Raw genomic sequence first — 27,893 nt, 5'->3', positions numbered from 1 at the left:
GGTCATCTAGTTCCAAGATGTCTGACAGTTCCATATGCATGATACCCTATAAGTATAATAAGCCATAGGGGAAAAACAAAGAAAAGAAATAAGAATAATAGGATCAAAGTTTAGAATGGGAAGGGACCTTAGAGGCCACTGAACATAGTGTGCTTTTACAAATGAGGAAACTAAGCCACAGAGAGGTTAAGTGATTCACCCAGGACCACACAGCTAGTAAGCATCTGAGACAGGATTTGAATCCAAGTCCTCCTGAAATCCCAGAATTCTATTCACATTCCACAACTAACAGGTAACAAAGAACAAGAAATCTACACCTCAGCATCAGGAATGCTGAAAATGCCATTCAAACCTCCATTTATATGGTTATCCCCTTAAAAGTTTCAGGGTTTCTCCCAATCATAAGAGGGTCTTACTCTACTTACCAGACTTAGATCTTCCATGACCTGCACTTGAAGCAATTGTGAGAGACTGTGGCTTTACTGGGTCCCCCGGCACAGAATAGTTCCCAGCAGTAGGAACTTGTATATAAGGTCCCACTGCGGCTATTCGGCCAGATGCACTCAAGGATGACTGTGGCGATGATGTTCCATTAACTCGATTTAACTATATGAAAAAAGGAAACAGGAGAAGTGATTAGTGTGAACTCAGAGCTAAGAGAAATCAAGATACTAGGTTGACATGAGACTTATTATTCTACTGCTGAACCTCCCCCCATGTTACCAATGGCCATTTCATATTTAGGAATTCATGTGTATCCAGAAATGCTAAGTGGTAATCACAACACATTAGGATTTGCATGGGAATAATATCTGATAATACAAAATGAAACTGCTTCTTTCTGTAATTACAATGGGAAAGACCCTTTAAAAACAGAAGTCTCCTCTTCAAATTACATCAGTAACAGAAGTGTGCAGTTACATGCACAGTAATTTATAAGTTATTTTGTTTAATTTTTAAAAATTTGCCTTTGTACTCTTGTTACTGTTTGTATATTTGAATTCTTATAATAATGACTGGGAAAAAAACCTTTGAAAAATGAACTTTTTTTTAAAAAAAGATGAGTTTTAAAGAAAAAACTCCCAAATGACCCAATAGTGGTCATTGGTCATGATGAAACTCTCATTTCTTTACTATAGTACTAAACATCTATCTCCCATCACAAATCTATGATTCTCTTCTAAGATCTAATTTACTTCAAAATACTCCACATTTATAAGCAACAACATGATGAGATAAAATAATAATGTCTTATTCGAATCACATAACTACTCTGGAACAGAAAAGTCTATAAGCATCAAATCTCTATGGTATATATATGAGATGCCATAATGGTATAACATAAATTTATTGATAACTGAAAAATCAATAAGAACATGCATATTAAGTCCATGGTGGCAGGCTAATTCTTCATAGTAACACTTATTATTAACCACAAGAAAAATGAAAAGGCAATCATCTAAAATAATAAGACTTCTGAAAATTAACCAATGATGTTGAAACTTTTTTCTAAATTAAAAAAAATGGATCTAAACTTCTCAGAACATTTTGAAATATCTCAAATTATAAAGCAAATCATTAAGCTGGAGCAAGGGTCAACTGGCAATAATATACAGAAAAGCACTACCTTTGCTTATCCTGCAGCCACATAAGTTCATTTCAACTCTTCCAGTCTTTAGGACTGATTCACCCAATCCTCCTAATTTCTCTCCCCAACACAACATAGCTATTTTTCTTTTCTTTCTTTTTCAAATTTGTTATTGGAACTTTTTGAATTAACACCACTGACAAATAATTCACATACCGGGCTCAGTCTCCATTTGTAACTTCTCTCAGTAGCAAAGATGAAGGGCAAGGGGAGAAACCAGTAACTGTGTGTGTGTGTGGGGGGGGTGAGGCAGAGGGCTATGGAGATCTAAGCAGGCAACTGTCTATGTTACCAGGCCCTTTCTGCTTTGACATAAATTATCTTATCAGCCAAGCAAAGATGTCACATTACCTCAAAATTAAATATGCAAGGATATCAAACACTCATTAGATAACAGTAGGCTTAGATCATCATTCTGATTTATAGCCACAATAAATGCAATATTTTTAGTAATATATTTGAAAAGTGAATTAAAGGTTGTCTGGCAGCACAAAATACATGAAGCTGTAGCATATCAAATGATAAAGATAAACTGATAATTTGGTTACTTGAATCCACTTCGTCACAATCTATCCCTTTAACACAGTTTTTTGGGCAATGATGCAACTTCAAACACAAAAGTTGATGCAACATTGTGTCTGCCTGTTTCAGCTATAATTCTCATTCCAGAGTCAAAAATCAAGTATTTGTGGGATGCTAATCTTTTTAAATGTAAGTTTAACAGCTTCAGAACCAGGAAAGCCACTACAAATATCAGGATCAAATCACCTTTCCCCTCCCTCCCTCAAACCGTGTACCCATGTCAAGGACACATCAAGCATCAGAAACCACTTGAACAAAGATGTTGGGATCAGCGTAATCACTTTTCAAGTGGAAGCTGACTCCAAAAACATCAGTATTCAGTTCTTTTTGCTTGTTCAAAGAACAGCCTAGTAGTTTTCAGACTTAACAAATTTAACACTTAAGACAACAGAGAGCTTTGGAGATATCAGTAGTGATTCACAAAATCAACTTTGCCTACTTCACCATAAAAAGTCATCATCTTTGTTGTTGGCAGCACACTTCAATTATGAAACTTGTTTGCATGGATTTGCATAGATTATCCTCCCTGGAGGCACTCCAAGACTCAGCATCAATTGTGTTTCAGTCTTAGCACAATCATATACTCTTCCTATAGTAGCAAGTGTCATCCTATATTATAGTGAAGTGTCACTATATTTGACAGCATACAAAGGAGTGATCTTGAAGGGGAGCATTGTATATCTCAGATATTCCTTTAGGATTTCCCTAAGGTTAATGACACAGAAGGCAGCTTTACTATCAGAAGAAAAATCTTCTAACTTTTTTTTTAGTCTAGAATATCCTTCATCAAAATCAAATGTGTCACTGCTAAAGCTGTTCATGATTTCTTGGTATCCTTCAAAAGCAGAGTCAACTTTATGGCCACTGATTGTTTTTGGCATTTTCATGAAGTCTGCCCACTCAAAGAGAATTTGAAAGTGATGACTTCTTCCTCCAAACTACACCCTCATTCTCCACCTCCTGCCCATCCAGAGAAGCAGTGCCAAGCCACCAACATGAGAGGGAACGTGAGTTGGTGGCAGAGCAGCTACTGGTACTTTTCCTAGGAAAAAGGGCAGTGGTGACCTGAGTGCCATTAATTCTCTGCTACATGCAATTTTTCTACTTACTCCACACAGGAGTAACTGAAAATAAAACAATCGATCCTCAGTGCCAAGCAGTATCTATGAGTGCCACTTCCAGGCACTGTTTTCTGACAGAGAAGGAAGACATCGAGGGAGAAAAAAATAACAGTAGCAAAATGAAGAGGGCGACCTAATACCAGAGCAGAGAAGGTATGTCCAAGTCAGAGGAGAGGGGAAACACAGGGTGCTTTATTTACCCAGTGGTTTCAGATGCTACATTGTCATCAGTAACCTTTGCTGCCAGGTTCTGCTACTGAACTCTCATGGCTTTAAGGTTCCCTAAGCCACCAATTGGCAAATAAGCATTTTTATTTGTAATGATTTTTCACTGACTGGGGGGTAGAGATAGGAGGTAATTTAATTCAGGAAAAAAAGTGAAATTTGGAGATGGGCCTTTTGTAAAAATTTATCTTACAGGAATGTTTTCTTTTTGACGTGCCTGAATTTTTTTCCCATAAAGACGCTCACGAAGTTCATTGATTCGTTTGTCCATCATAGCAACCTCCATATTACGTTTATTTAAAAGTTCCTTCTGCTGCTGGAGTTTGGAATTCTGTTCCTGATTAAGCTGATTCCGAATCTTTAAAAAAAAAAGCACAAATTTTATAATTTTAATTAAAAAGGTTATTAAATCTTCATTTCCATGAGAAGTAAAAAAAAAACAAAAAAAACTAAAGATGATATTAAGTTCTAGTATGTATCATACCTAGATTTTTAGGTCTGTGTATATACATATGTAGATGTAACTGACATGCTAACTGCTTCATACTTAACGTAAATGGAAGCCAACAAAGATTCCTTAGGAAGATATCTCTAAGTATTCACACAGCTCACAAAAACACAAGGCAAACACTGAAAATACAGGCCAGGTGAAAAATACATTTTTAAAAAAAATTTTCATACACTGAATTGTCCACTGGGTCTGTACTATGTGAAACAACTATATCAGAATTCCTTCTGCCAGTCAATCAACTCATTTATTATATGACGTTGAACTGCCTCGTACTGACTCTCACTCTGTATGCAGAAGACATAATGCCATATACATTCCAGTATACTTAGAAAGTCTAAATGACACTCATTTTCTACAACATCACACACTTTACTTTAAACAGTTAAACCCTGGCCTCACCTAACAAGCAAAAGATATCATGAATTCTTGCCATTTCCTTTTGCTCTATTATTTTATTTCATTTCAACAAATTCTTATTAAGTACCTACTATGTGCAAGGCAGTGGAAATGCAAAGATGAAAAATAACACAGTTTGCTAAATATAACTCAATTTGCGAACTATGATAAAGATACACCTGGGGGGGGCGCACGCAAGTCAACTGGGGTTAAGTGACTTGCCCAAGGTCACACAGCTAGTATCATGTGTCTGAGGCCAGATTTGAACTCAGGTCCCCCTGACTTCAGGGCCGGTGCTCTATCCACTGCACCACCTAGCTGCCCCAAAGATATACAGTTGGGGGGAGGGGGAGGTAAAGCAATTCATTTTAAATAATTTTAATAATTGTTTTTCAAAAAAAAATTCTCATGATTTTCAATTATTCAAATTTAGTAGCTGCTTTCTTAGACTAGAGTAACATTAAAATTTAGTTTACAAGGAGACTTTGGTACCATGCGGTTTTATATTTTCATATAGCTAAACAGTAAATCACAGAGTCAGAGTGGAATTTTATATAGAGTCAGCCTGGGAATCTGGAAGAGCTGGTTTCAATTGCTACCTCTGATACATAGTATCTAGGCAACTCTGGGCCAATCACTTCATCTATCAGTGCCTCAGGCCTATCTCTCTAGCACTCTGAGTTTCAGACAAAGGAAATTTCTACATCCAAACTTCCTTATACTAAGGAAATCATAGACCTGGCCCAAACAAATCCAAGACAATTCATCAGATTCAGTTATTCTACAAACAACACCGGGAGAACTTGTTCCTAAGTGAGTACCCCAGGCTTTGCTCCAGTGTGCTCATCTTCAGCATCACTCACTGCATGGAGAGTCTGCAGCAAGTTACCTGAAGCTCTTGGTATAATCTTTTCAACTCCACTGCAGCAGGTCCACTCAATCTGCCATTATACGACTGGAATCCATTGAGTTTCCCTTTCTTCAAATCCTCCAGCTGTTGACTGAGCTGATCCACTCTTAGAATTGCAGTCTGTACCTCCTGCTTCTTTTCCTGGAACATGGCACTGAACCTTTCAATTTCAGCAGCTGTAATCCCCCCCACCCCCAAGAAAAAAATAATTCAATTAAAAATAATGTAATAAAAAAGAACCAACACAAGCGTTGAAGGTAATTTTATGCAAGCAAAGCTGATTTAAATTATGTGAATCAGGCAATTATACTATCACTGACAATTCAACATCCTAATCTCTATGTATATGGTACAACTTTGTGCACATATTTGATCTTAATTCTAGATATCTCCACTGTACTAAAGGCATGAAATGGATGATTTAAAAAATCTTTTCTATCTGATTTAAAATATGCTCTCTACTTTTGAAACAGAACTATGTACCCCTTCCTTAAGGACATGCCCATTAGTGGCAGAGGAGGTCAGTCAGAAAAACATAGTTATATCAAGTCAATACTGAGTCACACCATGAAAAAATTAGGGAAAATGCAAAACTACAGCTTTCACAATAATAGATATTAAAGAATTAATAACTGGGCACAGGGCAGAAGAGATAAAAGGCAAAATATTCTTAATTATATAAAACCTTAAGTATTTCTGCACAAAATGCATTTAGACTAAGAAGATGAGACATATGGAGAGATGAGAAAGATTTAGAGGAGAGACCTTTGCATTGAATATGCCCTGATTAGAATCTGATATCCAAAACCTGTAAGGAATTGACACATAAGACTGAACCATTCTGCCCAGTACTGATGGGGTCACAAGAAACAAGCAAATTATTTTCAAAAGAATACAACTATTAATTACCATCCTAAATCCCTTATGATCAAAGACATACAAATTAAAATTCTAAAATATCACCTCATATCCATTAAGCTAGTATAGATGGGAAAATGCACTGTTGGAAGAGTTGTGGAAAGCAAGCATATTAATTCACACTGGAGGAAGTGATGAATTGGTTCAGCCTTCTGGAAAGTAATTTTCAGTTAAAACTGTTCATAACCTCTAACTCAGTGACTCCACAACTAGGACCAAAAGGATGACAGATGATCCAAAAAGAATTTATATGCACAAAAATGTTCATAGCACCATTATTTGTATTAGCAAAACCTTGCAAACAAAGCATATCCAAAAACTGAGGAATGGCTGAACAAACTATGAATATAATGGAATAGTACTGCACCATAAGGAATGAGGAATGTGAAACATTCAGAGAAACTTGGGAAAATTTGTATGAAAAAATGCAAAGTGAAGAAAAGAGAGCCAAAAAACATACACAACAACTAATTACAACAATATGTCCACACAGATAGGAACTAGAACTGCTATTTTATTTGTATAGGGAACTTCTGTGTGATGAAGCTCCCACTGTGGAAGCAGGTCAGCAGCACCTTCTCTGTAACTCACAGACTTAAGGATCTGCCCAGAGCACTAGGAGATGAAGTGACTTGCCAAGCTCACACAGCAACACATGGCAGAGGAGGGACTTAAAACAGGTCTTCCTGGCTTTGAAGCTGGCTCTCTGTCCATTACAGTGTCACCAGGAGAAACAAAACTGCTCCATGGGAGCACCAACTACAAAAGGCAACAATGCAAAGGTCTCATGATGGAAAATGCTCTCCACATCCAAAGAGAGAACTATGGAGTCTGAATGCAGATCGAAGCAGACTATCTGCTATTTTTTTCTTCTGTTTCGTTTCCTCTTTCTGGTGGTTCCTCCTATTGGTTCTAATTCTTCCTTACACCATCACTAATGTGAAAATATGTTTAACAGGAATGTATATGCATAGCTTATATCAGATTGTGCACTGTCTTGGGGAGGATAGTGGAGAGGGTGGGGGAGAAAAATTTAAAACTCAAAAGCTTATGGAAGTGACTGTTGTAACCCAAAATAAATTAATTTTTAAAAATTGTTTTCAGGGAATGTAATTTATTAAGAAATGTTACGAATACCAGAAAACTTCAGACAGTTTGACAATATTTTATCTATGATATATGTTATATTGCTAGTGAAATTCGAGAATTTTGCAAAGAATTAAGCATTACACTGTTTACAACAGAGCAAGTTTAAGGCAAAAAAGCCCTGGATTAAATCCAAAAGGTTTCTAAGTTACTAAAGTACTTAAAAGATCTCATTAAATACTGAGATTTTGTCTACAAGGTAGACCAACAGCATGAAATCTAAGAATAAATTCAATGAATGTTAGAAGTTGGAATGATCTTAGGACAGTATTTTGAGCTGAAAGGGAGCTCAGAAATGACCCAGTGAGTTCAACCCCCTTATTTTACCAATAACAAGACAAAGGCCCAGAGAAGTGATGTGACTTCTCCAAGATCAGAGAAGTAATAAATCGTAGAGCCAGAATGCAAACTCCAAACCCACCCTATTACAGCATGTTACCTAACGCTCATCATCAGTCTCACTAAAAAGAAAAAGAGAAAAAATATCCAGCATTAATTTTTGTTACCGGGGCGGCTAGGTGGTGCAGTGGATAGAGCACCAGCCCTGAAGTCAGGAAGAACTGAGTTCAGATCCAACCTCAGACCAAACACTTGACACTTACTAGCTGTGTGACCCTGGGCAAGTCCCTTAACCCCAACTGCCTAAAAAATAATAATAATAATAATAATAATGATAAAATAACATATTTTTGTAACCAAAATTGTCTCATTCACTTTAGATTTAAGGAAAGAAGAAGAAAAAAGGGAAACACTCCGCCCTGGTGTCTCAGAATTAGGAAACGTTCCACGTACACAGGTTGCCATTGACAACTTTGCTATAGTCCACCTGGCCTCTCATGGCACGGATCTTCTTCAGCTTATTCTCTTGGGCCTCTACTCTTTCTTTAAGTTTCTGAGCTTTTCATTTTCAGAAACCGACTGCTGCTGGCGACGTTCTTGTTGTTTTAGAAAGTGCAAGCGCTGCTCCTAACAAAGGGAAAGTAGGAAAAAAGCTTAATTTTGACGTTTTCCTAAGTTAAATTATTATTTATGCAACAACTAAAACAATAAATTTCAGGGTCAACTACATACATTAAAGAAATGCCAAAAGGATTATTGCACGTGTGTTAGAGTAGACAAAAACTGAATTATTTATTACAAGTACAAGACAGGAACAATTTTAAGGATTTAAAAATTAGATGCAAATTGACCTGTGAAGTACAGTGAACACACAATAATAATTTCTGTGGTGAACTTTTTTTTAAAAAACCCAAGGAGAATGTTATCTTAAGTACAGTAAATTATATTCATATAATCTACTAAAACAATTTCATCTACGTTCATTCTAACACATCTGTTAAGTTTCCTCCAACATTAATTTCCTGCTTTTAGTAACAGGTTTCCTGCTGTTGCAAAATAGTTCCCAAAACACTGCTCAATTTCCCAAAGGAAATGAAGAGCTGAGGATTTTAGACTGAAAAAGATAAGATCTACTACAAGATAAACTTCTAATTTGCTAGGAACCACTAAACAAATAAAAGAGTGTATCTTTTGTTCCAGATGAGTTCCTGAAGAGGTTAATAAACACAGCTTACAGTTGCTTTACATTTTTATAAGAGAATAATCCTTTTGTAATACAAAGCACAAAATATGCATATTGATGATGGTAAATGACAATCAATAGAAGAAATCACCAAGAATAGAAAAGCTTTTCTATATATCAAAACGTATATCAGGACAACATTAACACTAAAAAGTCAGTCTCTCTAAGTACATAAAATTCACCAATTTGAAGATGGGTTATGAAAAATCAACTACACATTTTAAAAAACTGAACTAACATTTCTTACATACTATGTTCTAAGGATTCTGTTTACATGTGGTAAAAAGGAAAATATTTTATAAAAAAATAGAATATTCATATTTAATTCAACAAATTTTCAATTCTAAAAATCTAGGGCATTTTAAAAAATTAAGTGTCTCCAAAGTGCTAGGTTTATACTAAACTTATATTTGTTATTTTTACATAGAAGTAAATAGTAACCTGTATTTAACAGGAATTCAGTGAATTAAAAAAAAACACAAGCATTTTTCTATTTTGAAGTTCTTTTCAGACTTAGGCAATAATTTGAATACAAGCTAACCTTCAAAATGCTTTCAGAACATTACAAAATTGTGTATAAATGGTCCTAACAGTTAACCTTTCTACCTGGACTTCATCTTTTTTTAGCCTTTTGGCTTCACTAAAGAATAGAAGCCAAACCAGCCTCGGTACCAGTCGGCTCACTTCACTGCAGTGTTGCAGCCCCTAGAAAAAGCTGCTGCTTTTCATCACCCATTTTAGAAGTTATCAACTGCACAAAGCACAAACCCCCATTAAGACAACTTCTTGTTCTTATGCTACATGAACATAGTGTAAATGGGAGAAATGATTGTGACAAGAAGAGAAAATTTATTTCAGAGGTGAAAAGAAAGCTACAAAATGGTAAGAAAAAAATAGCATTTTTCAGTTCTGGTGGTCAGATGTAATGCTCAGGAGCCCTCCTTTGTCAGATGGGGGAAGGCAGGAATACTTGGCACTGTGCTGAGTGCTTATGTGTTGAGCATAACCACACTGATCACAACAGAAAATAAGCTACTAAAGGCCCTCAAATCCTTTCCCTAGTTCCATCTCAAAGTGTACCTTGGCAACCAACATTTGCTGCTGATTTTCGATTTGCTGCTGCTGCCGAGCAGCCATATCCTGGAGTTCTGAAAGTGTAAGTTCAACCCGTGGATTCCCCACCTGCAGAGAAAAGACCACTCATTAAAATGTATTTCTCCAAGTACTTAGAATTGCATGGTGTTATAGACTATAGACAACGGCATGCTTACATGAAAGACTGCCCTCTGGTAGATTCTTCATGGAGAAAAATATACTCTGAAAATCAGAAGACTGTGCCCAAATGCATGATGGTGGTGACTAAATATGAAAAATAAAATATTCCCATTCATAGACGAATAAGATATTACATGCAGAAAATCTTATGAAAGATTTCTCTGACTTTGGAAAATTTTTCAAAGCTTAATTATATGTGATAATTTTGTTTCAGGCTCCCAGAATGGTTATTTCCAAGGTTTTTGGCTAATTTAAGATGCCAAAAATTTTTAAATATCCAAGATCTGAAAATCAGTATTCAATTCTCAGTGGAATATTCTAATCTCAAGAAAAGAAACATGCTAAGGTTACTGAAACACAAAACAGGAAGTGTTTTTGTTCTAGGGAAAACAAACTTTAATGACCTTCTTCTAAACAGAACTACACTAAAATGAGTCAATGAAAAAAAATCAAGACAAAGATAATTACACAAGAAAGTTTAAAAAAATGAAGCAAATCAAAGTAAAGTATATTGTAGGGCTGAATCACATTTGAACTTGCTTAAGATATGATATGAGGGGCAGCTAGGTGGCGCAGTGGATAGGACACTGGCCCTGAAGTCAGTAGGACCTGAGTTCAAATTCAACCTCAGAACACTTGACACTTACTAGCTGTATGACCCTAGTCAAGTCACTTAACCCCCCCAGCTACCTCACCCCCCCCCCCAGAAAAAATATGGTATGGTTTCAAAAGCAATAGCTGATATTTGGGAGAAGAGACTCCCTCTGAATACATCACACATATCTCCCGCTTTCAGGTCACCCATCCATATATCCCTCTTCGATTTAGATTGTTTATACTGCTACTACTCAACAGAACTCATTATTCTTAATAGCCACCCTCCCAATCTCCATTCACACCCATCTTATTACAAATTCACATAACTGCTAACACATACCTTTCCATGAAATACTTTAAATATTTGCAACGGCTTTGGAGTCTAAGAATTCATGGCTTAAAAATACATACAGAACTTCAGATTTGTACAACTAGTCTCAATACAATCTCCTAGTCAGAGGCAGTTAGATGGTATACCTGGTAGAGCTGGGCGTGGAGTCAGGAAGAACAGAGTTCAAATCCTTCCTTAGATCTGTACTAGCTATGTGACCCTGGGCAAGTCTATTAACCTGTCTGCCTCAGTTTCCTCAACTGCAAAATGAGAATAGACACATCCCTAGGGTTGTTGTGAGGATCCAATGAGATAATATTTGTAAAGAGCTCAGCACAGTGCCTGGCACACAGTAAGCTCAACTTATTAAGTGTGTGTTTCCTTCCTTCATCTCCTCCCTAGTCTGTTATTATAAAAACCTTGGAGGGCTAAACCAGTCTGAGATCATCTACAAAAATGCAAGTTTCAAACCACCTCATACAGCAATTTCCACTGAAAAGAGACAGTTTTACTACCAAAAAAAGGGGAAAGCTAGTGCTGGTCAGTGAGACCAAAAGTCTACTTCTATTCTTAATATTAACATGAAAATACTAGTTTTAGAGACACTCCAAATGTGGCCTACACACTAGAGTATAATGGAACTAGGCCTCCCCAATTCTGAATACTAAGCTTCTTAATGCAGCCAAGGATCATTTCCATGATTGCCATTTCAAACCACTGATTCATGAAAATGTCCTTTTCACAGAATTATTATCTTGCTATGCTCTCTATCATATGAACTGCAAAACTAATTTTTTAAACCCAAGTATACAACTTTACATTTATGCCTGTTCAATTTCATTTTATTCAGTTAAGCCCACTGTTCTAAGTGGGTAAATTTTGAAAAATCACTGTCATCCACTATATTAGTTATCGCTCCAAGTTTCTACAAATCTAGCAATATTCCCCTCAAAAATATTGGTTCCTTTAATAGTCTACAGCAATTTTCCCAAAACTTACAATAAAAACTAAAAAAAAAACCCTTCAACTTATGATTTTGGAGTGTAAAGTTTTTTTTGACTACAGAAAAAAGTTATTTCCATTTAATTGTACATTTTTATATTTTATATTTTACTCTTAATAATCTATATTTTTTAAGATTCAAGATAAGTGCAAATATCACTGGTGATTTATAACATCAAAAGGGATTAGAAGGAACACGATATAGCCAACATGCTGGGATAGCAATCTAAAATAAAGACACCCTCCCCCCCAAAGCAAACATTTTAAATGCACAGAAGAGAAGCCAAGAAAGGACAGAAAGAACCACTGACATGCAGGACATCTATGAAAAATTATCTTTAATCTCTTAATTAAAAAGAAAAACCAGCCACACATAATAGAAATTTACTTTTTAAATGTATGATTCTCTTTTTTGGTTATATTATGTGCATGGAAATACTAACTTTATTTGGTGTTTGTTAAGTTCAGAATTTTAGAAAAATTCCATTAGCAAATAATTACAATAGTTAAATGGGGAAAATAAGCCGTGTTTAATACCACAGAATCTGTGAACAAGATAGATTTTTAAAAAAAAAAAAAACTTTTTTTACAGTTTAGAGAAGAATTTATTTTAAAGTTGAATATTTTGCTAGATGCTAGATAAAGCTGTGCTACAGGACAAGGAAACTGTGAAGTAGTGGACGGCAGCATTTAGCCATCATGTTACCAATACAGAAAAGGAAAAAATAGCAATTAAGCTTGTTTGAAGTGTGAATAAGAAAGTTTGACAGTAAAGAGATACCCTTATTTCTCTCTTGATTACTTAAACACATTCCTTTCAGCTTGTATAGTTCTTTTTTTTTAATATAAATTTATTTATTTTTAGTTTTCAATATTCACTTCCACAAGTTTTTGAGTTCCAAATTTCTCACCCCTCCCCCCACCCCAAGATGGCATGCATTCTGAATACCCCTTCCCCTGGTCTGCCTTCTCTTCTATCTCTCCCCCCTCCCTTCTCTTATCCCCTTCCCCTTCTATTTTCCTGTAGAGCAGGATAGACTTCTGTACCCCATTTCCTGTATTTCTTATTTCCCAGTTGCATGTGAAAACTTTTTTTTAAAAACATGTGTTTTTAAAATTTTGAGTTCCAAATTTTCTCCCTTCCTCCCTCCCCACCCACCTTCATCGAAAAGGCAAGCAACTCAATATAGGTCGTACATGTGCAGTTATGCAAAACACTTCCATAGCAGACATGCTGTGAAAAACTATCTCTATTTCCCTTAATCCTATCCTGCCCTCCCCTCTATTCTATTCTTTCTTTTGACGCTGTCCCTCCTCAGAAGTATTTGCTTCTGATTACCCTCTTTCCCAATCTGCCCTCCTCTCTTGTCCCCTTCTCCCCCTATTTTCCTGTAGGGTAAGACAGATTTCCATACCCAATTGAATGTGTATGTTATTCCCTCCTTAAGCCAAATCCTATGAGAATAAGATTCACTCATTCCCTCTCACCTTCCCCTGTTTCCCCTCCACTGTGAGAGACTTTTCTTTTTTTTTTTTGTGAGATAATTTACCCCATTCTACCTCTCCCTTTCTTCTCTGAGTATCATCCTCTCTCATCCCTTAATTTTATTCTCCAGATATGACCCCTTAATCTTCAACTCACCCTGTGCCCTCTATCTATCTATCTATATATACACATACATACAATATTTTTCCTTCAACCACCCTAATACTGACAAAGTTCTCATGAGTTACAAATATCATCTTTCCATGCAGGAATGTAAACAGTTCAATCTTAATAAGTCTCTTATGATTTCTCTTTCCTGTTTACCTCTTCATGTTCCACTGGAGTCCTGTATTTGAAAGTCAAATTTTCTGTTTAGCTCTGGTCTTTTCATCAGGAATGCTTGAAAGTCCTCTATTTCACTGAATGACCATTTTTTCCCCTGAAGGATTATACTCAGTTTTGCTGGGTAGGTGATTCTTGGTTGTAATCCTATCTCCTTTGCCCTCCGGAATATTATATTCCATGCCCTGCAGTCCTTTAATGTAGAAGCTGCTAAATCTTGTGTTATCCTGATTGTGTTTCCACAGTACTTGAATTGTTTCCTTCTGGCAGCTTGTAATATTTTCTCCTTGACCTGGGAACTCTGGAATTTGGCTAATATTCCTAGGAGTTTTCCTTTGGGGATCTCTTTCAGGAGGAGATCTGTGGATTCTTTCAATTTCTATTTTGCCCTCTGGTTCTAATATATCAGGGCAGTTTTCCTTGATAATTTCTTGAAAGATGATGTCTAGGCTCTTTTTTTGATCATGGCTTTCAGATAGTCCAATAATTTTTAAATTCTCTCTCCTGGATCTATTTTCCAGGTCAGTTGTTTTTCCAATGAGATATTTCACATTGTTTTCTAATTTTTCATTCTTTTGGATTTGTTTTACAGTGTCTTGATTTCTCATAAAGTCACTATCTTCCAATTGCTCTATTCTAATTTTTAAGGAAGTATTTTCTTCAGTAATCTTTTGGACTTCCTTTTCCATTTGGCCAATTTTTCTTTTTAGGGCATTTTTCTCCTCATTGGCTTTTTGGACCTCTTTTGCCATTTGGGTTAGGCTTTTTTAAGGTGTTATTTTCTTCAGTATTTTTTGGGTCTCCTTTAGCAAGCTGTTGACTTGTTTTTCATGATTTTCTTGCATCACTCTCATTTCTCTTCCCAGTTTTTCCTCTACTTCCCTTACTTGCTTCTCAAAATCCCTTCTGAGCTCTTCCAAGGCCTGGGACTGATTCATATTTTTCTTGGAGGCTTTGGATGTAGGAGCTTTGACTTTGCTGTCTTCTTCTGGTTGTATTATTTTGATCTTCTTTGTCACCAAAGTAAGATAATATAGTCTGACTCTTTTTGCGCTGCTTGCTCATGATCCAGCCAATTACTTGAGTTTTAAACTCTTTGTTAAGGTAAGAGTCTGCTTCCAATGTGGAGAGTGTACTGTCCCAAGCTTCAGGGATTTGTGTAGCTGTTTTCAGAGATACTTGTAGGGACCTGTAAATTTTCAGTTCTTCCAAGGTGGTATGATAAGGGGCGAGGTGTTTATTCCTTTCCTGGCCTATGACCACAAGTATTCCTTTCTGTCCCGTAACTGTGAGGAGGGGTTCCTCTCCACAGCCACTCCAAGCTCTACCACGCCAGTGCTCCTCCTCACCCCAGAACCACTGCCCAGAACTGTGACCCAGATCCACACACGGGCAAAGCAAGAGATTCCTGCCTCAGCACTGGCAAAGAGATCCCTGCAATCCCTCTCTGATCAGCCACTGGATTTCCCCTCAGTCTGTGGGCCAGAAGCTCGGGAAGCAGCTGCCTCACCCAGAGCCATGCTCTTGTGGAATGGAGCTGAAACCCCACCTTCCTGTCTCAGCACCGACAGAAACAGACTTTTCCCACTGACCTTCTAAGTTGTCTTTGGCATTCGTGGATTGAGGAGTCTGGAAACCTCCACAGCTGCCCTAGATTCAGTCCTCTGAGGCCTGCTCCAGGTTTGCTGCTGCGGGCACGCCCACGCTGCACTGTGCTCCCAGCCCGGCACAATACACATTTCTGATCAATCATCCAGGTTGTCTTGGGCTGGAAATTTGTTTCACCCTGTCTTTTTGTGGGTTCTGCTGCTTCAGAATTTGTTTAGAGCCATTTTTTATGAGTATTTGGAGGTTTGGGGGAGAGCTCAAGCAAGTCACTGCTTTCACTCCGCCATCTTGGCTCCACCCAACAAGATAGATTTTTTAACTAAATTTTTAAAACTTTAAGTAAACAAATATCCAATTTTCTATACCATTGGTTTTATATTTTGCCAAATTTGAAATTCTCCAGATGGCATCGGGAGGTCCCAATGGAGCACTCTGGTTTTCTTTCTAGTTTAACAACAGAGCCATTTTTCTCAGTTTCCTCTTACTATCTATGCCAAAATGAGATCAAGCTAGGCTCCCTCATAATCTTCAATTTAGTTCCTTTTTGTTAAACTGTCAATCAGATACAAGGTCATATCCCTACTATTAAATAAATGAGCAGAAAAGGCCACTCTTTTCCCCCTCATAGATTCAGAGCAAGTCTCCCAATACAAAAAGAACGAAAAACTTTCACAAGACTATAACAAATCCTCTAATGCTTCCTTCAGCACTAACTCTAAGAAGTGCATGAGACAAAAAAGAATTAGCTTTGCCAATGAAACTGTCAGTTATTCATGGAAATGATCTCTATTGCCAAGAGTCCTGAGTCTAATGAAATGGCTCACTTTCATGACAATATCTACTTATTTCACTTAAGACCTAAATCATCCTGTCTTGTTTGCGCTAAAAGAAAAACATTCTTTTTTTTCTTTTTAAAAATTTATTTTTAGTTTAACATTCACTTCCATGAGATTGAGTTCCAAATTTTCTCCCAATCTCTCCCATCCCCCCACCCCAAGATGGAGTGCAATTTGATATAGGCTCTACATATACATTCATATTGAACCTATTTTCACAGTCAAAAAACATACTCCTTTATAACTTCTGTGGAAAGGGAAAAGCAATAGACTCTACTCCTCTAAAAACTCACAAACATAATGGCAACAGTGGTAAATTCACAGGATTATTCTGTTCAATGTCACACTTGTAAATAGAAACTATTGATCCAATATATCTTGCACCGTAAAAACTAAAATAAACTTTACTGTGCACCTAATAGATGTGTATAATATGTATATATGTGTATGTATGCATGTATGTGTTTATAAAACAACTTGTTATGCTTCTCATTCATTTGTTTACCTAAATCTTCTTTGACTTAAATATAACTAATGATACCTTTAGACATTACTGTTTCTTGGGGTAATATCCTATGAATGCAGCATTGCTATACCAAAAGATACATCCTTCTGTCCTCATAAAACTACCTGTTAAACTTCACAGGGAACCCACTTCAAAGGAAGAAGTCTTGAACTAGAAAAAGGGCTCGAAAAACAGCATCCTAAGAAAGCAGGTAGGAACATGACACAGCAAGCCAAGAAGTAACAGACGGACTGAGTGGTACACGTCAGTATCCTCACGATGCTCAAAGAAGAGCCAACCTGGCCGTTCCTCTAAGAAGAGCTTGTGGAAAAACAGATGAGCATCACTCAGGAGGAGGAGGCTATACTAGCTGGGTGTGTGTGTGTGTGCGCGCGTGCGCACCCAAAAATACATGTTGAGTAGATGAATGCATAAAGGTTCTAGCCACTGACACTGCTTTGGGAAGACCTGAAAAAGCACTGGAAGACAAGGATTTCTGTTACTTAAAGTACTGTTTTCTAGAACTTATTCTGTTGTTCCAGTCATGTCCAATTCTTCATGTCTCTTTGTGGGGTTTTCTTGGCAAAGATAATGGATTCGTTTGCCATGTCCTTCTCCAGGTCATTTTACAGATGAAGAAACTGAGGCAAATAGGGTTAAGTGACTTACCCAGGGTCACACAGCTAGTAAGTGTCTGAAGCCAGATCTGAACTCAAAGATAAGCCTTCCTGACTTTAGGTCCAGCGCTCTACCCACTGCATCATCTAGCTGCCATGTCTTCCAGGACAATACCATATAATGCCAGATTTGGGATATGGTTTAGGTTTTCATCTTCCTGGGGTCAGATAACAAGGGTTTAAATCCCAACTCTGACACTTACTACTTGTGTGATGTTCGTCCATGTTCACCCAAACGGTTGCTAGAGAATGTCCACCTAACATACAAGAAAAGCCTTCCTCATATTCTCTTGTCATGAAGGTGTAACAATGGAACATTCTTGTTGTGGACGGGATGGATAGGGGGAGGGGATGGAGAGGGAGAAAGAAAGAGGGAGAGAGCAAGCTACTATGCACAGTGCTCAAAGAAGATTGACACAAATAACAAACCATCTTGTTACAACAAACCAAACCTGGCCCCCTTCATTAGCACACCTCCATTCAGCTTTGTAATTCTACTTCTAGACCTGGTGAGTGTGTGAGCAGAAAGTCATATAACCAACTCTATTAAGTTGGCCCCAGCCATACTTCATATTTCCTCCCCCCATCTTCTTCCTGCCCTGCTGACATTCCTCTATCCCAGCTCCACCTCTCGTTATTCCTTTCTATGCAATCAAATCTATAATCAATATTTCCATTAATATCAGAAAGGTCATGTCAAACCCCAGGGTTTCACTCAACAACCTTGTGACCTCCCAAACCAAAATGTTTCATCCCTTCCTCTTCACCACTTCCTATTAGAATATAAACTACTTGATGGCAAGGACTGCCACATTTTTGTATTTGTGTCCCCAGCCCGCAGCAGTGCTTGACATGTACTAAGCATGTAATAAACATTGTTCATTTATTTCAGAGCCTGTGTTCTTTCCACACTTCTTCTTTTTATACCTTTTCACAAAGAAATGTAAATAATATGTTAATCACAACATATTACTTAGTATTCACTAGAACAGGTCATCTTGATTACAAGATCTAACCTAGTTCTGAGTTTTCTCTAATATGCTTGATGATAATAATGGTCTCCATCCTTTAACTAAGACTCTTCATTAATTTAGACAGACATCTCACCCTGATTTGTACAAACTAGTGAGTTTTTTTTATTAATTTATTTTAATTTATCAACAATCACTTCCATAAGCTTTTGAGTTTTAAATTTCTCCCCCTCCCTTCCTCCCTTCTCTCTCCAAGACAGCATGCAATCTGATATAGGCTACACATATACATTCCTATTAAACATTTTCACATTAGTGATGTTGTAAGGAAGAATTAGAAACCATAGGAAGAACCACAAGAATGGGAAAACAAAACAAAACAGAAGAAAAAAATAGCAAATAGTGTGCTTCGATTTGCATTCAAACTGCATAGTTCTTTCTTTGGATGTGGATAGCATTTTCCATCATGAGACCTTTGGAGATGTCTTAGATCCTTGCATTGCTGAGAAGGGCTAAGTCTGTCAATGTTAGTCATCGCACAATGTGACTGTTTGAGTCTTTTTTATTTTAATAAGTAAAAATCCTAAGTCTAAATTTCTTTCATCCTCAAGTCTTTCCATTTCAAATAGCAAACTCTTATTGTACAATCTGAAAGCCATTTATGGTGATGCTTTTTAAAAAATAAAAGGAAAAACAAGTTCTGCTGGGAACTCCATCTATGGATTCTTACATAGAGAACAGTATTTCCAGCTTAATGATTTTACATAAAACTTTGCCTCCTGGGTGCTTCTCACTTAATGATTTTATGTCAGACATGCTTCATTATCAAGTTGAAAAAATGCCAATAGCAAAAATGTGTTTAAAATCCAGAGGGGCCATTTAGCATTATTGAACCACAGAATATCATAGTTGGGGGTGTGGGAAGGAAGAAAAAAGGTTAGAGATCATCTACAGTAATCCCCCAATTTTAAAGAGGGAGAAACTAAAGTCCAAAGATATGTGATTTGTTCAAGTTCAAACCAGTTTATATAAAAACCAGAACTAGAACCCAAGTCTTGGGTTCAAATTCCAATGTTTTTTTTCATTGGAAAATGAAAAAAATTTCAAAACAATACTATCTCCCAAAGAGAACAAAGAAAAGGGAAAAGGACCTATTTGCACAAAAATATTTATATCAGCTCTTTCTGTGAAGTCAAAGAATTAGAAATTGAGGGGATGCCTATTAATTGGGGAAGGGCTGAACAAACTGTGGTACAAGATTGTGATGGAATACTGTTGTGGGAAGACTTAGATGAACTGAGGTGAGTGAAGTGAGCAGAACCAGGACAACACTGTACACGGTAACAGCAAGACTGTGTGACGACCAACTGTGAATGACTTAGCTACTCGAATCAAGACAATCAGCCAAGACAATTCCAAAGGATTCATGAAGAAAAATGCTACCCATCTCTATCGAGAGACGTAATGAACTCTGAATGCAGACTGAAGCATCCCCTTTTTTTTAAACTGTTTTTCTCCTTTTTCTGGTCTGTATTTTTTTCGCAGTGTAGCTAATATGGAAATGTTTTGCCTGACTACACATGCATAATTGTTATCAAATTGCTTGCCTTCTCAAGTAGGGAATGGAGGCAGAAGGGAGGGAGAGAATTTGGAACGCAAAATTTTTAAAAATGAAATATTAACAAAATTTTTATATGTAACCAATATCGTCATTTTCACCATGACAAAAACACTGAATCATTCTGAGAATCCAATTGAGAATATAAATGTTTAAGGAGACATTTAGTCTAACTTTTATCTGAACAAGAATATCCACTATAACACACCTTCTTTATTTAAAGAAAATTTTCAGTGAGAAAGGGGATCCCACTATCTTCTGAGGCAAGACACTCAACATCTGGATCCCTTTTATTTTTAGGGAATTTTCTATCAACCTGCCTCCTTGCGATTTGTACCCACTGTTCCTATTGGTTCTACTTAGCCACAAAAGGTACAAATCTAATTCCTCTTCCAAACGCCATCACTTCAAAAGCTTGGACACATCTATTACTTATTTCTTCTCTTCTCCATAACAGTCATTCCCAGTTTCCCCCAAATGCCACTATACTCACTTCTCAAACCACCTTGTAATTAATTTTGTATATATTATACATAATTTCACTTCTGCCTTTGTGTTCTAGCATTTAGTGCACACTGCTTGGCACACAGTAGGCACTTGTAATAAACAGATAAATTAACTCACTCCTGTGCCCCGCTCTGGACGCTCACCACTTTATGTCATTCCAAAATGTGGCACACATTTCTGCCACGTCATGAATTTACTATTCTCTAGCCACAACTCCAGTCTCCTCTCGTACTAGTGAAGGTGTTTTCCTTTTTTTTAACCCCAGTATAAGGCATTACACTTGAACCTATTAAATTCTATCTTGATAGATCTGGCCCAAACAATCTAGCCCAGGGACCAGCCTGTCACTGCAGCCTGTTTTAGTATGGCCAGCAAACTAAGAATGTTATTTAACATTGAAACATTTAACAAAATGTCATTTAAAATGTAAAACACACTCTTGGCTCCCAGCTGTACAAAAACAGGGGGTGGGCCACAAGTACCTTCTGAGCCCAGTTTTGGGCAATCAAAATCTTTTTATATCCTGACGGCATCAACCTTGGTAGCTATCTCTCTCAGCTTTGTGTAGTCTGCAAATCTGATAAGTCATTAAAAACTGTTGTGTTTTTTTTTTTAAACAGGACCTACAAACAGATCCCTGAGACATTCTACTACTGGTCCAGTGACTCATCTAGTTCTCAACAGACTTACTGTCTTGCTGAAATCTCTCCCTATTTTTAACAAAAAATAACATGAGTGATTTTGTCAAATACTTTGATAAAATCTAAGTGAACTACCTAAAACACTCCTTGACCATGGAAGTCTGCCCACCTTCTCAAAAAAGCAATGAGGTTAAGTATGGGATAATTGGTTCTTGATAAAGCCATGCTGGCTCTTATGTAATCACCACCTTCCTTTTCCAGACATTCATTAAAAATCCCTTTAATAATATGCTGTATCTTTTGCTGAGAATTGAAACCAAGCTCACTGGCTTACGGCTTGTAGGCTCTGCTTTCTTCCCTTTCAAAAAGAATCGGGTCATTTTGACCTCCTTCAGAACCGTCTTGTTGATTTCTTCAAAAATCGCCCTCAGTATAGCCTCATCAATAACATCTGTTCTGATTCCTTCAGTACCCTGGAAAGTGGTTTATCTATGTCTGGTGACTTGAATCCAGTAAGTAATTATTTTGCCATTTCTCTATTTATCCTGAATTTTAACTACATGTTAGCCACTACTGTCCTGTACTCTCCAATACCCAGATTATTCTCCTTCAAAAAGTGAGGGGTGGGCAGCTAGGTGGTGCAGTGGATAGAGCACCAGCCCTGAAATCAGGAGGCCCTGAGTTCAAATCTGACCTCAGACCAAACAATTACTAGCTGTGTGACCCTGGGCAAGTCACTTAACCCCAAATGCCTAAAAATAAAAAAATAAATTAAATCAAATCAAAAAGTGAGGGGGGGAAAAAAGTAAAAAGAAAACAACTTCACTTTTTCCCAATCATTCTACAATTTCAGTATTATCCTCAACTGTACATTCATTCACTCCACATATCCAATTAATGGTCAATAATTTTCATTTCTACTACTACAACATTTATCATACAGATGCCCTTCTCTCCACTCACATAGCTCCCATCCTGGATGAAGCACTGCTCTCCCCTTGTCTGGCCTATAGCAACAGCCTCCTATTTGGAGTCCTCCGGCTTACCGTGTTTTTTTTTCCCCTCTCCAGGCCATCCTTCACAGAAAAGCCCTGTCTGACCATGTCAGCGCCCTGCTGAACAAACACCAGGAGTTTCTGATAACCTCTAGGATGAAATACAAAGTCCTCTGTCTAGCATTCAAAGCCATTCACAGCCTACTCCCTCCCACCTTTCCAGTCTTCTAACACATCACTCCTCTCTAGGTCTACACTCCAACCACAACTGGTCTATACTTGCTTTTTCCTAATAAAGCATTAAGCGTTTTATAAACTGTGAAAACACAATAATAATTTAACTTACTGCACCAAATATACCTACTGGAAAGAAATTTGTAATTATCCATGATCATGTGATAATAGGGCTATTTTTAAAATCACCTAAATGTGGGTAAATCTTGATCTTATTAAGTCCAAATCTAAATAACTATTATTCTAATACCTACAATTTACATAAATAATTTGATAAAAAATGGTTTTGAACTGGAAAGGCCCTCCAATCTAGTCTAATTCTGTAAAGAGTAAACAAGACAATAGAAGTGAAGCATCTGAATAAATCACAAGTATAAGATATGCTATTTTTATTAATGAGGTTTTTCCCCATAGTCATTTTACAAATGAGAAATATGAAATGACTTGTCCAAAGATCAAACAAATAGTAAGTGACAAAGCTAGGATTTGAATCTAAGTCTGATTCTTAAGTCTTTTTTCAATATTCTAAGCAGTAAATATTCTACTTAATTAAAAAAAAAACTTGCCTTCTCATTAATTTTTTTCCAGCATTCTCACACCTTACAATGAGTAATCCCAGCAAGGCAGGTAAACAAGTATTACAATAAATTTAGGATACGAAATTTCAAAAACATTTATAGCATTTAACTCAAGGATGAAAAGGAAGCATTATACTTGTCAATGGTACTCACAGGAACAGAAATAAAATTACTCAATGACAATTTTGCAGGCTAGTAAGAGAAAATGATTTTTTTAAAAGATGCTAAATTAACCTTTATTAAATTATGTAAAGCTCTTGAAAAACATACATTTTACATAAATAATAGTTCATATTTTTTGAACCATATAAAGCTGGTCACAATTTAATCACATTTTCCCATTCTGTACATTCTTTTCAAATATAATTTTAATAAGCTAAGTTAGATCTGTCCCTCTAATTAGAAAATTGATGTCATGATTCATTAAGTAGTCAAAACAAAAAAGGAAAGTACATTTGAGGAGACTATAAGGATTAGATTTTTCTAAGGTAATAAGAAACAACTCATCTGGTACTAGAATTATTTGTGATGAAAACTTTTCATCCCAAATTAGTTACATGATATGGTGTGTATCAGACATCTTTATTGTCCCCTCAGGTCATTGTCATATTTATAGGGATGAACATATTTCATATAGGAAAAACATAAAGATTCTAAAAACAAAGAACAAATATCGATTGATGACATGTACTTCCTATTTAAAACCACTAATCAAAGTATTTGGTTGGGTTTTTTTGGGGGGTGGTCTATACCAGTGATTTTATTGGTATAAGGAACACCCAGTAAAGAAATCCCCTCTGGCAATGTAGACCTGCAACTTCAGAGTCTTAGAGAGTTGCTTAGAGACACTGAATGCCCAAAGATTATTGAGGTCTGGCTTGGGGTGTGTGTGTGTGTGTGTGTGTGTGTGTGTGTGCACATGCGTGTGCAACATACAAATAAATATATTAAGCATTTCTTTACAATTATTTTATTTTGTAAAATTAAAAAAAATTTTTTTTTAGGCAATTGGGGTTAAGCAACTTGCCCAGGGTCACACAGCTAGTTAAGTGTCAAGTGTTTGGTCTGAGGCTGGATTTGAACTCAGGTACTCCTGACTTCAGGGCTGGTACTCTATATACTGTACCACTTAGCTATCCCTTTAACCATTATTTTAAAAACAGGTTCTGTGGTCTTTAAAAAAAAATACCTTAAACTTTCAAAATTTCTTAAGTTATGAATTAGTTGCTTGGTCCCTTTTCTTATAAAAAAAAAAGCAACCTCATGGCTATTCGGTGAAAATTCTTCCATAAAATCCAATACCATTTTCCTCCTTACTATTCACAAAAGTTGGGATTGCTATGGCAACTAATAGTAACAAATAAGGTTTTAACTAAATATAGCTTTTTTTAGGTCTTTAGCTAACATGGAAAGAAGTCTTGCTAATTCTTATCACTAAACAAAAAAGACTAGTGAATTTTGCCAACAGGAAAAAAGCTAATAGACTAAGCCAGCTATGAACTCCAATCAGTTTGATAAACTGTTACTCATTATTCAAACAACTTTTTTCAGTTAATAAATAATAAATGAAAAGAATAATAGTCATCATTTAGAGGATCCCAGTATAAAAGGCTCTAGGGCTGAAAGAGACTGCAGAGGCCATATATTCAACCTCATTTTACAGCTGAGGAAACAGAGGCCTGGTGTCACAATGTGGTTCCATGTCTGATAGAATCAATCACCCAGAGTCTGAGGATTCAGATAAACAATTCATTTAAAAAAAAACATATTCAGAAGTATCCTCCCCATTCCTCATCCCCCTGTTCCCCCCCTCCATAAGTAAAAGCAGTCTGCAAGAAAGCAAAAGCAGGTAAAAGCAGCCAACAAGGAGATTAAAAGCAGTCAGCAAGGAAGCTCCTCAGGGTTTCAGAAGATTCCTGCCAAAGTCCTAGAACAGTTTTTCCATCCTCTTTGCCCAAAAGAACCATGATCAGGTCCCAGATCTGTCCACCTGGGAGCAGTTAATAACCCCAGGCACACTCCGACAGATTCTTGACTCATAAACATTCTCTTCCCAGCCCCACCCCCACTGGTGGTGTGGAGGTTGGGATGTTACTTCCAAGCTCTACTATGAAACCATATTTGTAAAACACTTAGCAGAGTGCCTAGCACATAGTAAGGCCTTAATAAATGCCTGTTTCCCACTCACCCCCATCTCCTCAATATTCCACCACTCATCTCTGACTTTTAATAACCTAGATGGCCAGGGTCACAAATAACAGTTTCACGGGATTAACTGCTCCCCAAACCCTCCATCCTTGAAGCAAAGCTGAGGACACCTCATCAAAACGGCAATGAAGGGCCAGAATGGGCCTGGCTACCTTCAGAGCGTCCATCTGGACGGGGCCCAACCACAACGGCTTCTTGCAAACCAGGGTGCCAAGGCCCTTTCTACCGTCTCACTACAATGGGTGCTGCTGCCTGCAGGCTGGGTGTCCACGATAAGCTACTTACACTTGCTTCTTTGGAGACCAAAATGGAAGGTCAAAGGCCTATTGTTGAACTTCAGGCTTGGGAGGCCCCATAATCCACTTCTGGACATTTTAATGGACCTATTTATAAAATTACCCTTCCTTCTTCCATAACTTTTTATTTTTATACCACCATTCTCCCAATTAGCTAGGCTTGCAACCTCAGCATCATCTTCCACATCTCTCTTGTACACATTCCATATACTCAAACTGTTGCCAAGATCCTGTCATTCCTTGCTTATCTCTTGTATAAGTCCCCTTCTCTGTACACACCCGGCTGGCACCCTGGCATAGGCCCTCATCATCAAACACCTAGACTACTGCAAGGGCCTTCTAACTGGTCTCCCCACCCCAAGCCTAACCCTACTCCAGTCCACCTTCCACTCAGCTACCAAAGGAATTTTCAAGGATCAAATACAAAATCTTCTTGTTTGGCCTTCATAACCGGACCTCTTTCTACCTTTGCTGACTTCTTACACTTTACCCTCCACTTACTTCTGTGATCCAACATCAGTCTTCTGGTTGTTCGTCTTCTACAACTCTCCCTCTTGTGATCCCATGCCTTTTCAATGGCCACCCCACCCCTAAGCCTTGAATGCTCTTCATCCTCCTCCTGGCCTTCTTTAAGGCTTAGCTCAAATCCTACCTTCTACAGCAGGCAGTCTTTGCCCCATCCCCTCAGCCTTCCACCTTCCCCTAGACTACCTTCCATTTGTACTGTATATACCTTGCAAGTACAATTATTTACCAATTATCCTCTATCAGAAGGTGAGTTCCATAAGGACAGGGAATATATTTTTGCCTTACTTTGTATGTTCAGTGACTGGCAAATTGTGAGCATTCCATAAAACGCTTGTTGACAGACTGACTGAATTACAGTCAGTTGATATAAAACATGTTTCAAAAATACAAATTTGTTCTAATGGGATTGATATATTAGGGACATCTTGAGCGTAACACAAATTTCAAGTATGTTTCTGTACTATCTCTTCCATGACAATAAGAATGAAGAAAATTGTACCACTTCACAGTAACTCACAAGCTGCAACTCCACTTCTACAAGTAAACTTCTGGTTTTTGTCAAGGTAAAGCACCACATTTCTTGTATATCTTAAGAAGCAGGAGGAGTTGTGGGCAGAGAAAGGCTGGTTGGCCTCTCTCACAACCACTTCTTCTATCATGGCCCCTGGACTGCAATTTCAGCCTGCCCTACCCAATCTTGTAGCCTGAGGCCAAGGACACAGCCACTACTTATTGTAGTACTTACGTATTTCTTATTAACATGCATAACAGCACTATGTTACCATTTTTTAAAATTAGATTCCTATCTTTTCTTTTGTCACTAATAAAGTTTTTGAGCACTGTGCTCTTAACCCCATCTTCCTCCTAGCTCTGAGGGTTTTATTTTATGATTCTGCAGAGTGAGGTGGTTTTTAGCAATTCCTATCACATTATAGCAGAACTGCCTCTATTTATTGGCCTCTTTTGAATGGGTACTAGAATGTGCTATAGCCCTGGAATGTTTAACATGAGTTTTCTGGAAGTCTTTCTCCTTGGGTCCATATGACACTATGGGGTCTGTAATCCTGGAGGTCCCCGTTCATAATGACCAAGTGGCCAGGTTAAATGACCATTATGCTTCTGTAGCTGTAAACTCCCTGGAGAAGCCACTCATCATCCTTTGAGAAACACCTGCTTTTGTGTTAGTGGACCCTGGTTACCCCTGAACAGATGACAGAGGACCACACACACACACACACACACACACAACAGCTCAACCTAAGATGGGTCCTCTAATAAGATATACAAAGAACAAGAAGATTTCATCATTAAATGGAAATGATATATCCAAGACCATGCCCCTCAAATGTTAGTATCTTTCATGAAAAGAGTTAAACATCATTAAGAGCAGAGACTTCCGGTCTTAGCCACAACGATTTGCCCCCTCCATCAGCCCAATAGGCCTCTTTCAAAACAAGCCTTAGCTCTTGACAAAGACTGTTTTGCTTGGTTTACTGGTAATTCTCTCCATTATGAGAAAGTAGAATACAAATCAATTGTGGCAGCATTTTCCCAGTAGACTAAGCTGGGAGCAACAAGACTAATCTATGAAAGAGCCCTGAAAGAGCAAATAAAATTCT

At 37.4% G+C, this 27,893-nt stretch overlaps 1 protein-coding gene across 1 annotated transcript in view; it reads right to left on the bottom strand.

Annotated features, from left to right (window-relative positions):
- Positions 1-27,893, bottom strand: part of PPP1R13B (protein phosphatase 1 regulatory subunit 13B) — a 100,276-nt gene that overhangs the window by 22,894 nt on the left and 49,489 nt on the right. The window contains 6 exon segments of the mRNA XM_020971147.2: positions 426-606; positions 3,794-3,934; positions 5,373-5,569; positions 8,250-8,354; positions 8,357-8,423; positions 10,120-10,221. Of these exon segments, the coding sequence (XP_020826806.1) occupies positions 426-606; positions 3,794-3,934; positions 5,373-5,569; positions 8,250-8,354; positions 8,357-8,423; positions 10,120-10,221 (793 nt within the window).

Source organism: Phascolarctos cinereus, unplaced genomic scaffold, assembly GCF_003287225.1.
Source record: "Phascolarctos cinereus isolate Bilbo 61053 unplaced genomic scaffold, phaCin_HiC Scaffold_2;HRSCAF=192, whole genome shotgun sequence".
Classification (NCBI taxonomy): Eukaryota; Metazoa; Chordata; class Mammalia; order Diprotodontia; family Phascolarctidae; genus Phascolarctos; species Phascolarctos cinereus.
Note: the sequence above shows the minus strand (reverse complement) of the source record. Positions and strands in the feature narration are given on the sequence as shown.